At 42.0% G+C, this 12,511-nt stretch overlaps 1 protein-coding gene across 2 annotated transcripts in view; it reads left to right on the top strand.

Annotated features, from left to right (window-relative positions):
- Positions 1-12,511, top strand: part of OLA1 (Obg like ATPase 1) — a 185,255-nt gene that overhangs the window by 19,015 nt on the left and 153,729 nt on the right. Inside the window, exon 1 of one of the 2 annotated variants that reach the window (XM_049773464.1) lies at positions 1,942-2,070. The exons of the other annotated variant lie outside the window; for it this stretch is intronic. Coding sequence (XP_049629421.1) covers positions 1,988-2,070 — 83 coding nt within the window. The 5' untranslated portion in view covers positions 1,942-1,987. Of the gene's footprint in view, positions 1-1,941; positions 2,071-12,511 lie in introns of those variants that run through there. 2 annotated transcript variants of the gene reach the window in all.

Raw genomic sequence — 12,511 nt, forward strand, 5'->3', positions numbered from 1 at the left:
GGGGTTACTCCTGACTCTAAGCTCAGAAATCGCTCCTGGCAGGCTGGGGGGACCATATGGGATGCCGGGATTCAAACCACCGGCCTTCTGCATGCAAGGCAAATGCCGTACCTACATGCTATCTCTCTGACCCCTACCACTTGGTTTTTTAATTTTATTTATTTATTTATTTTTTGTTTTGGTTTTTGGGTCACACCCAGCAGCGCTCAGGGGTTATTCCTGGCTCTGTACTCAGAAATCGCTCTTGGCAGGCTCGGGGGACCATATGGGATGCTGGGATTCAAACCACCATCCTCCTGCATGCAAGGCAAATGCCTTATCTCCATGCTATCTTTCTGGCCCCTCCACTTGGCTTTTTTGTTTTGTTTTGTTTTTTTTTGGTTTTTGGGCCACACCCAGCGATGCTCAGGGGTTACTCCTGGCTGTCTGCTCAGAAATAGCTCCTGGCAGGCATGGGGGACCAGATGGGACGCCGCCGGGATTCAAACCAACCACCTTTGGTCCTGGATCGGCTGCTTGCAAGGCAAACGCCGCTGTGCTATCTCTCCGGGCCCCACTTGGCTTTTTTAAGTGAGTTGTTTGCTTGAAAGTTTTTCTTCCAACCTTTGACTTTGTGTGTGTGTGTTTGCCCATTCAAACATGTGTCTTTTTTTTTTTTTTTTGGTTTTGGTTTTGGATCACACCCGCCAGCCCTCAGGGGTTCCTCCTGGCTCCATCCATGCTCAGAAATTGCTCCTGGCAGGCTTGGGGGGACCATATTGGATGCCGGGATTCGAACCACCGACCTTCTGCATACAAGGCAAATGCCTTACCTCCATGCTATCTCTCTGGTCCCCAAATATGTGCCTTACAGGCAGAAGAATGTTGGATTCAATTTTTCTGATTCATTTTTGCCACTCTGTATCTCTTAATTCATGCATTTAATCTATTGACATCGAGAGGGATTATTGTTATGCATTTTGTGCCATCCTTTTGTAGAAGTTTGGTATGCTTGTGGGGTTTGCCTTGCCTACAGTATCATTTTCAGTTCTTTTAAAGTTGGTTTTGAGGGGCTGGAGAGATAGCATGGAGGTAGGGCATTTGCCTTGCATGCAGAAGGATGGTGGTTTGAATCCCGGTATCCCATATGGTCCCCTGAGCCTGCCACGAGTAACCCCTGAGTACTGCTGGGTGTGACCCAAAAACAAAACAAAAATAAAAAACAAAAAAGTTGGTTTTGAGTATGTAAAGTTCCTGAACTGTTTATCTGTGATGTTATGTTTTTTTTTTTTAATTGGGCCATTCTTGGTGACGCTCAGGGGTTACTCCCTGGGTATGTGCTCAGAAATCGCTCCTGGCTTGGGGGACCATATGGGACGTCGGGGATTGAACCGTGGTCCGTCCTAGGTTAGCATGTGGAAGGGAAACGCCCTACCACTTTGACCCAATGCTATGTATTATTCCTTCAAATCTGATTAAAGTCAGGCTGGATGAAATATTCTTGGTGAGGCATTCATTTTGATGATTTTTGACTATTATCACACCACTGCCTTGGGGCTTGAAATATAATCTGCTGTAAATCTTAAGGATACTTCTTTGTATGTAATTTTCTTTTTTGATCTTGCTACTTTTAGTATTCTATCTCTATCTATGGTTTGCTACTTTTAGTATTCTATCTCTATCTATGGTTTTCATTACTGTGATTAGGATGTGCCTTGTGGTACTTTTCTTTTGGTTTCCTTTAGCTGGCATCCAGATATCCAGGATGTGGGTACATGCACTCTTCAGCTCTGAGAACTCAGCAGTGATGTCTTTGACTGTTGATTCTTCATAGGGATTTTCTTCCTGGCTGTCAGGGTGCTCAATAATTCTTTTTTCTTTCTCCATCTCCCTCTCCTCTCCTCTTCTTCCCTCCCCTCCTCCTTTTCTTCTGCCAAACCTGGCTCTTCTCAGAGTTTACTCCTGGCTCTGTGCTCAGAAATCACTCCTGGCACGTTCGGACGACAATATGGGAATGCGAGGATTGAACAAGAGTCGGCCATGTGCAAGGCAACACCTTCCCTGCTTTGCTATTGCTCCAGCCCCTGGGAGGTCAATGATTCTGTGAAATAATTCTATTCCAAAGTTCCATTATCATCTGTTCATTTATTTTGAGGCTTATTTTCCATATTGTTTTATTTTGAGGTTTTCTGTACTTTATCTTTGAGCTCACTGATTCAGTTCCCAGCAGCTACTAGTCGCTGGTTAGGCCTTTCAATGATATTTTTAGTTTGCTTACTAAGTTTTTTAGTTGTGACATTTCTGTTTGTATTTTTCTCATCTCTGCTCTCATATCCTCCTTTGTTTTATTAGCAATTTGTTTCATTGTTTCTTTCAGTTTATTTAATTTCCTAAATATTTCTACTTCAAACTTCATTTCACAGAGGTTACATAAAGGTTTAGTACTGATTAGATTTGCCCTGCTACTGATTGGGTTTTCAGATTGCATTCTTCACTGACAGGGCATGATGAGGTTTTGCGCATAGTAGTCTCAAGGTGCTTCTTTCCTCTGTCACTGTCTTCCTTAATGGTAGAGAGGCCTCAGGAGAGTATAGGTTGGTGAGAGATGATTACCTAGAAGTCCTGTAAGCTTTGATCTGGTTGGGAGGACACACCTTTGGGTATGAGCAGGTCGAAGTTTCCCTGTTGGTGCTCAGTTCTGAACTCAGGCCATCAAGATAGCAAGCAAGCCTTTATATTCAAGAGCAGGGGCAGATTGCTCATTCAGATCTTTTCTTTACCAGGACTTCGCACAGGCAGGTCAAACATTGGCTGGTGGGCCTGGAGAGATAGCACAGTTTGCCTTGCAAGCGGCCAATCCAGGACCAAAGGTGGTTGGTTCGAATCCCGGTGTCCCATAAGGTCCCCTGGGCCTGCCAGGAGCTATTTCTGAGCAGACAGCCAGGAGTAACCCCTGAACATTGCCGGGTGTGGCCCCCCCCCCCAAAAAAAACCCAAAAAACAAAACAAAAACATTGGCTGGTAACGCAGGCAAGATAGCTTTCCCAGGTTGGAAAAGATGTTGGAATAGGCACCTTTCCTTAAAGGGACCCCATCCTGTGAGTCAGATCCTCTTCCAGGAGTGTGGAAGAGCGGATTGAGAGGGAGAGGTCCTCAGTAGAAGTTAAGGAATAAAGCAGGACTTTTGTGTGGGTGTCTAGAAGGCCATGCGGGCCCCTCTGCCCAAAGCTCAGAGACCTCAGTGGAGCGTCAAGTGCAGGAGCATGTTTGACCAGAACCTGTAAAATTTATCGAAGGAAACAAGGGAAACAGCTTGTGATAGCGGTTTTAGTGCTGTCTCATGGTGTCTGGGTACATTTACCTGGCTTGGCTCCTCCTGATGTTCAGGGCTTCCGAGTTTGTTCCAACAAGATCAGGTAGGGCTTTGATACAGTGAGACCATCCCTAACGCTGCACAGGCTCTGTTAGTGTCTCCTCTGAATCAACCATGCTTCTACCGGAGAGGCAAACTGTGGAAAACTTGATTTGTTGCTCTTGAGTCTCTGAAATTCTGAAGCTTAATGGCCACTGAATCTGGATGGCCCTCAGATAAGAAAAGTTTGTTTCCTTTTGATCAAATCCAAGTTACACATTTTGATGCACAAAAGTGAATTGCATAAGAAATATATTTCAGGGCCGGTGAGGTGGCGCTAGAGGTAAGGTGTCTGCCTTGCAAGCGCTAGCCAAGGAAGGACCGTAGTTAGATCCCCCGGAGTCCCATATGGTCCCCCCAAGTCAGGGGCGATTTCTGAGCACTTAGCCAGGAGTAATCCCTGAGCATCAAAAGGGTGTGACCCAAAAAACCAAAAAAAAAAAAAATTTCACTAATATGTTAATTTTGGTCACTGTCTATGAAAGTGTCTGACAAATTTTTCCAACAGAGTTCAACTATATAGTTTCTCATACACATTTTCCAATGAATAATTATTGTAAGGGAAAACCTTGAAATGACGTAAATATTCTTTATTTTTTTTATTATTTTTTTATTTTTTGAGTCACACCCAGCAGCACTCAGAGATTACTCCTGGTCTATGCTCAGAAATCGCTCCTGGCAGGCTCAGGCAACCGGATAGGATGCCGGGACTCAAACTACCATCCTTCTGCATGCAAGGCAAATGCCCTACCTCCATACTATCTCTCTGACCCCAATGTAAATATATATATATATATATTTTGGTTTTTGGGTCACACCTGGCAGCGCTCAGGGGTTACTCCTGGCTCTGTGCTCAGAAATCGCTCCTGGCAGGCTTGGGGGACCATATGGGATGCTGGGATTTGAACCACTGACCTTCTGCATTCAAGGCAAACGTCTTACTTCCATGTTATCTCTCCTGCCCCAATGTAAATATTCTTAAAAAAATTTTAGACCCCTAGGGCAGGAGTGATAGCACAGCTGTAGGGCAGTTTGGTTTGCCTTTCATGCACCAACCCAGGTTCTATTCCCAGAATCCCATATGGTCCCCCCAAGACTGCTCGGAATAATTTCTGAACACAGAACCAGAAGTAACCCCCGAACACCACCAGGTGTGGCCCCCAGAATTTTTAGACCCTTAATTTTGGCATGCATTAATGATTCCTCCTAAAAATTAATATTGTTTTTAGGAGTAATTTTAGAATTTTAGTATACTTTTGACAATTAAGGATTACAGTTTTCAGGAGAAACCATGGAATTCCTACTGGAAATTTATTTATTGTTTTGGGTTTGGGGGCCACACCCACCGGCACTCATTTTACTCCTGACTCTGCACTCAGAAATCACTTCTGGTAGGCTCGGGGGACATATGGGATGCTGGCAATCAAACCCAGGTCAGTTGCACTCAAGGCAAATGCCTTACCTGCTATGCTATTGCTACTGGAAATTTAAATGTAAAAAAGGAGTACTCCATTTATTTATGTATCTTATTGCAATATATATCAGAATTGATTCTTATTTTTTGGGGGAGTCATAATCCATTACTGTTGTTTCTCAGATTGCCCATTAATGGCCACTAGGAGTCTTCTCGTTCATTTGTATTCTTTTTGAAATGTTCTGTCATTTTGGGTACTTCATGTTTTCTGGTACTATAGTGTTTTAATAGAGGGCCATATCCTGTAGTGCTCAGGGGGCTGCATATATGGCATACTTCTGTGCTTTGGTGTGGTTTTCTTCTTGCGTCTCTTTTTCTTTTTTTTTTTTTTGGGCCACACCCATTTGACGCTCAGGGGTTACTCCTGGCTATGTGCTCAGAAATCGCCCCTGGCTTGGGGGGACCATATGGGACGCCGGGGGATCGAACCGCGGTCCTTCCTTGGCTAGCGCTTGCAAGGCAGACACCTTACCTCCAGCGCCACCTACCCGGCCCGTGTCTCTTTTTCTATGGATGGTTTTTTTTATTGGTTTGTTTTCATGTTCATGACTCATTTCTTGGGCATTGTTGATTTATAATTAAGCATATTCCAGAATATGTTTTTAGTCACAATTAATTTTTTTTATTTGGTTTTTGGATCACACCCGTGGAGCTCAAGGGATACTCCTGGCTCTGCATTCAGAAATCTTTCCTGGCAGGCTCTGGGGACCATATGGGATGCTAGGAATAGAACCAGGGTCCATTCTGTGTTGGCTGCATGCAAAGCAAACACTCTGCTGCTGTGGTATTATCACTCTGGCACCTCATAATGTAATTTTTAAAGATATAAGATACTATTTTCACAGAGTGGTTCTGATTAATTTTTATAGTGTCTTTTCTCATTGTCTTTATACTTTATATCTTTTAAAACGGGTCTCAAACTCGAGGCCCGCCGGCCGTTTGCGGCCCTCCGCACAACATTTTGTGGCCCTGCCCTAGAGGAATCTTCTTTTGTTTTGTTTTGTTTTAGTTGTTTGGGTCACACCCCCCAATGTTCAAGGCTTTCTACTGACTTTGCATTCAACGATCACCCCGACTTTGCCTCCTGCGGCCCCCAGGTAAATTGAGTTTGAGACCCCTGTTTTAAAACATCTAAAATGGTTTATAACATTAAGTTGCTCTTCATTCATAACTGGACTTGGTTGTATTTATTGACTTTCACACCCAGGGTGGTTCTCAGGTGGCTCTGTGCTCAGAAGTCACTATTGCCAGGCTTGGGGGATTCCAAGAATAGAACCTGAGTTCATCCGGGGTTGACCAGATGCGAGGAAAATGCCCTACCGCTATGCTATCTCCCTGGCCCCTATGTATTGACTTTTATCTTTTCTTGACATGCATTTTCCTGTATCTTCACATGTCTAATAATTTTTTTCAGTGCTATAGATCAAACCTAGGCCTCATGTGTGTAAATTTGCATGTATGTAAACCATGCAGATATAAGTTTGACCATTCAGCCACATCCCTGATTGTATGCCTGATAATTTTTATTGAATTCCAGATATTGAGTTTTATCTTGAGTGCTAAATTACATAACATACTTGGAAAGAGTGTTGGACTTTATTTTTCCTAGTATTTATTTGTCCTTTTTGATTATTTTGAGATCTTCTGTTGATTTATTTAAGATAAATTTATATTATTTTGGGGGCTGGAGTGATCATATAGCAAGTAGGGCACTTGCCTTGCATGTAGCTGATTCAGGTTGCTCCTGGCATTCCTTTTGGTCACACAAGCACAGCCAGGAGTGATCCTTAAGTGCACAGCCAGGATTAACCACTGCACATTGTTGGGCATGTAATCTTTTTATCTTTAGAAAGCAGATACACAAAAGAGGAAAAAAAAGAAAGGAAAAAAAAAAGCAGATACAGGACTTTGTATATAGGAACTTTAGCTTCAAGGACTTATATGTTTTTGCTATTCTTTGAGGAATACTATGTTTGTTCTCTTTCTGTTTCCTTCCAGGTATTCATTATTTTCCTGTTGTCTTTCTCTTTTGGTGTTCTTGTTGTGGTCCATTTCCTCTTTCATTTTGGACATTTTTCTCTTCCAACTGAGTCATTTGTACATTAGTATCTTGGGTTCACTGATATATTCCTCCATGAAGTCTTCTCTATTTCCATAACTTACTCTGTATCCACTTAATGAATTCTTGATATTTGTTCATGAAGTCTTCTCTGTTTCCATAACTTATTCTGTATCCACTTAATGAATTCTTGATATTTGTTCTTTTTTTTTTCCAGGCCACACCCAGTGGTGCTGGGGGGCTACTCCTGAAGTAGTACTCAGGCATCACTCTGGAGATCATGGGATTGAACCTGAGGTTCTTCCCCAGGATTATACCCCAGACCACAGGATTATACCCCTCAACACCTGTTTTTTGTTTTGTTTTTGGGTCACACCTGGCATCGCCCAGGGGTTACTCCTGGCTCTATACTCAGAAATCGCTTCCGGCAGGCTCAGGGGACCATATGGGATGCCGGGATTTGAACCTGCATGAGACCTGTAGGTGGATCTGCATGAGAGCCAAATACCTTACCTCCATGCTATCTCTCCGGCCCCACATAGCTATGTTGAGCACTTCTCCAACCCCCTTTAAAGTCTGGATTAAAGATTTGAATTTTTCCCAGCAGGTGGGGCTGTGGCTTGACTTGTTTTGTCTAGCCTTTGGCTTTCATTGGAGTTGAGGCTGCCTTTACAAAAGGTGGGGGTGGGGTGGGGACTGGTTCACACATCTCTGACACTCCAATTAAATAACTCAATCTGGTTGTGTTAGATTTGAGACTGCTGACCATGTGCTTCATGGTGACAGTTCCATGGGGGTGAGCTTGGGATAAAATAGTCTGGAGAAAGCAGTGAGGGTCAATGTGGATTTCCACGGGCCCCTGGATATTCCAAGGACTGGTGACAAGCCTCTTGACTTTTGCCCATGACCCATTACAGAATGCCAGGACAACAGGTGGACAGAAGGGCCACATGAAGGAAATAAGGTTGGAAGGGGACCACGACCATATTAGGGAAAAGGTAGTGAACACTGGTTTAGAGCAGGGCTTCTTAAATTTTGCCTATTTGTGGGACCCAGTTTTGCCTAAGAAATGCAATGTGGATAAGCACTGTAAGAAATATACTTACATTGCTTATGGAGTTTGATTTTAAATTCCTTTTTCTTTTGTGGGGAGGGTGTATTCCAAGTGCTCAGAAGACCCAGGGCCATTGCCAGCAATACTGGGTAGCCATCTGGCTGTTCAATGCTAGAGCCCAAAGTTGTGCTGCTCAGATCCTGTGGTGCCAGAGGTTACCCAGAGGTTACCTAGAGCCTTCAGGCCCACACCTGGCAGTTTTGGGGCACCTCGCAAGCGCAGGTGGTGCCAAGAAGGCCCAATGTGTCAGGTCTTGGGTCTTCCCTATTGTATTTTATTTCTGGTCTTTGAATTAATTTTGATTGTCGCATTTTCAAGAACCTTTCACTGTTGCTGATTTCTTTGGTGAACCCTATCTTTAGTTACCCATTTGGTAGTGTGAGCACAGTTTGAGAAGCTTGGACCAGATCCATGTTCATAACACCCTTTTCTGACTATGGTCCTCTCTGTCCTTGTTCCTGTGCTCCCTATCCTGTTGGTTACCTTCCTCTAGTTTGACACTGTTCTGTGATTTTTCACATCGAGAGGCACTGGTTCAGTTCAGCCTTTCCGTTCTCCTTGCTGGAATGGGACCATACATACTGCCTAGATCAAGGAGTACCTTCCCATTCCCACTCTCTCCCCAGATTCCTGACTGGCATGCAGGCCTGCTCTCTAGAGAAGTGGGGCTCCTCTGCCAACCTCCCCAAGTGAAGTTTATAATGCTGGAGCCAGGCTTACCTTGAGTTGTGGACTCCTTAGTGTCTTATATTCAAGAGTAACTGTAGTTGTTCATCTTGGGACTGAAGCACTTAATTGCTATCACCTTCTTGCTGCTATTTCTGGACTTGGGATGGTTTTGTATGATGTGTAAGGAAGGTTCCTAGCACTTCTTCTTTTACATATGGATCTCCAGTTATTCTAAAACTATTTGTTGATGAGATTATTTCCTTATTGTGTGGCTTTGGCAGCATTGTGGGTGGTAATGGCCATCATATATTAGGATTATTTCTTTTCTTTTTTTTCCTTTTTATTTTTGGACTTTGGACCCACACCTGGCAGTGGTTAGAGTTTACTCCTGGCTTTCTTCGCTGGGATAATCACTCCTGTCGAAATTTGGGGAGTCATATGTGATGCCAAGGATTGAACCCAGATGGGCTAAGTGCAAGGCACGTGCCCTACCCATTGTACTACCTCTCCAGTCCCATGGCTTATTTCTGGGCTCTCAGTCTTATCTATTATTCTTGTTTGTGCTTGTGTCTTTATGCCATTTCCACACTTTTAATTACTGTATTTTTGTAATATGTTTTGGCTATCAAAATAATAAGCTATGACTTTTGAAAACTCCCCTTCTCGAATCATGTTGAAGGGAATGTAATAACAGCATGATGTATTAGTGGTGTTGACCTTAATCATTCAGTTAAGATGTCTCGGCCAGATTTTCTCATTTAAAAATTACTCCTTTTTTTCTTTTTCTTTCCATACTTAATTCTTTAGAACAACTCATGAAGTAGAGCCTGCATTTATTGGGAAGAGAATTAAGCTTATTTCTTGGTGGAAAGAAGTACCAAAGAATTTAGAACATTTGTCAGCATTGGAACAGTAATGACTGTTATGGGAAATGAATATTTTGAAACTAGTCAAACATACTGCTAGTTGTTTCAGTAAATTTTGCCTGTGGTGAAGTGTTATTAGTCTAATGGTGACTAATAACACTTTCCTTATTCCTCTTGCATTTATTATTTATTTGGTATTCTAACATGAAGAGTTGTCTTCATTCTTATCTTTATTCAGTTCTTTAATTCTTTTTAAGCTGATTGAAATGTATCTGTTTTTCTATGATCCAGTATTATGGTTACTTTATTGTTCATATCATTCCAGCTTTGGTCTTTAGAACACTTTCAAGTTGTCTTCTGTGTTCTTTTGACATATCTCACTTTGCCCTCCATTTTTTTAAACCTGTCCTTATAGCTCATTGATACTATAAAATGGGTCAGACTCATGTTTTTCAAACGTTAGTTATTTTAGTCTCAACCTTGTCTTTGGGATCCTTGAGAATGGCATTTAGAATATAACTAACATCTGGTGCCGGAGAGATAGCATGGAAGTAGGGCGTTTGCCTTGCATGCAGAAGGACGGTGGTTCGAATCCCGGCATCCCATATGGTCTACTGTGCCTGCCAGGAGCGATTTCTGAGCGTAGAGGCAGGAGTAATTCCTGAGCGCTGCCAGGTGTGACCCCAAAACCAAATCCAAAAAAAAAAAAAAAAAAAAAAGAATATAACATCTGTATTCTGAATATGATCATAGGTATGGATGGTTAGTGCTTTATGGTCCCTTATACCTAGTTAAATAATATATAACATTTTCTTTCTTTTTTTTTTTTTTGGTTTTTGGGCCACACCCGGCGGTGCTCAGGGGTTACTCCTGGCTATCTGCTCAGAAATAGCTCCTGGCAGGCACGGGGGACCATATGGGACACTGGGATTCGAACCAACCACCTTTGGTCCTGGATCTGCTGCTTGCAAGGCAAACACCGCCGCTGTGCTGTCGCTCCAGGCCCCATATATAACATTTTCTAACTCATCATTTAAAGTGTCATTTGTCTCAAGTACTTCTTTTTTTTTTTTTTTGGGCCACACCCGTTTGACGCTCAGGGGTTACTCCTGGCTATGAGCTCAGAAATTGCCCCTGGCTTGGGGGGACCATATGGGACGCCGGGGGATCGAACCACTGTCTGGCCATGCTAATCTCTGTATCGTTCCAATTTTAGTATATGTGCTGCCGAAGCGAGCACTGTCCTATGCTAGCGCTTGCAAGGCAGACACATTACCTCTAGCGCCACCTTCCTGGCCCCCTTCATGTACTTCTAAGTCGGATGCTTTTAGGCACTTTAGTTATCTAAATTAGAAACATTTAGAAAGATTTTTACATAACTCATAATTATATGATTTATTTTCAAATTATTTATAGCTATATTGCAATCACTGTAACTGTTAATAGTAGTGAATAGTTTTTGTTTGTTTTTTTTTTTTTTTTTTTTTTGGTTTTTGGGTCACACCCGGCAGTGCTCAGGGGTTTTTCCTGGCTCCATGCTCAGAAATCGCTCCTGGCAGGCACGGGGGACCATATGGGACGCCGGGATTTTGAACTGATGACCTTCTGCATGAAAGGTAAACTCCTTACCTTCATGCTATCTCTCCGGCCCTGTTTGTTTGTTTTTAATGAAAACTCTCTTCACAGGCTGTGAGGACTGGTGGTCACATAGTTGGTTGTGATCCTTGCTTGCACATGTAGTTGTAATGCTTACCTGGGTTACACTGTTGGGTTACTCGCACACTTGACTTTGGTAAGCCAGAGATCACACTTATGGCTGAGGCACTACATCCCAGACACTGGTGTGGTCTAGTACTGGGTATTGATCTTGTACCATGGCATGTTCCTACTGGCAGATGCTATATCATAAAGCGTCCCTGGACCCAGAAGTTTTTGTTTAATTTGGTTTTTGGACCACACTCGGCTGCACTCAGGTTACACTTCTGGCTCTGTGTCTAGGGATTACTCCTGGAAATCCTTGGGGAACCATTTATGGGGCCAGAAATTGAATAGGGATTTTCAGCATGCAAGGCAAGTTCCTTACCCTCTCATTGATTCCCACTTTGACTTCCTAATGAATAGTTCTTGAACTATACATACAAAAAAAAAAAAAAAAGGTTTTAGGGCATATTTTGAAACACAACACCTTGAGTTCTATAATACTGAATGTTGAAATTCAGAAAGATCATAACCCTTAAATTAAAAAATCCTGGATGTCATAATCCTCAAAGATCTCAATCCTAAAGACATAATTCTGGAAAAAAATTTTTTTCTTTAAAGATACTGCATTTTAAAAGGGTTTATTGAAGAACAAAAACATGGCAGAACACTTTTAAGCCATTTTATATAAAAGGCATATGGAAACAAATTTTGTCTTTAATTCAGATACAAAAGAGCAAGTATCTCTTTATTTATTAAGGAATTTAGAGTCTAAGACCTGTACTCTTTTGATATTCAGGCCTATATAAAAAAAAATCCATCTGTGGAAAGCTCTCTAAAAGTCTGTTTAATTTTTACTTCTAATACTGGAAATAAAGTGAAGATGAGCAAATTATAAAATATTGCTTTTTCAAAACAAACATTAAGAAGAAAAAAGAAAATTCATCTTTATAAAATGTGAATTGCAGAAATTCATTATGGGCAGTTGCATGGAGAGGTTTATAGAGTGGATTGACTTTTATTTTATTAACTGTTTTGAAGTCTCAAATCACAAAGAACTTTTTTCTTTTCTCTTTTAGCATACATGCTGTAGAAGAATATACTCACATTCTTTTTCTGTGTGGTACTACTCTTTCTTAATACTTCTTTGGTTTGATAGAAACCTAAAATGAACATTCCCACTGAAATCATCAGCTTTAGTGCCATGCCTCAAGTTAATTGGGGTATGTAGAAATGCATC

This window comes from Suncus etruscus, chromosome 5, assembly GCF_024139225.1.
Source record: "Suncus etruscus isolate mSunEtr1 chromosome 5, mSunEtr1.pri.cur, whole genome shotgun sequence".
In the NCBI taxonomy this organism is placed as follows: domain Eukaryota; kingdom Metazoa; phylum Chordata; class Mammalia; order Eulipotyphla; family Soricidae; genus Suncus; species Suncus etruscus.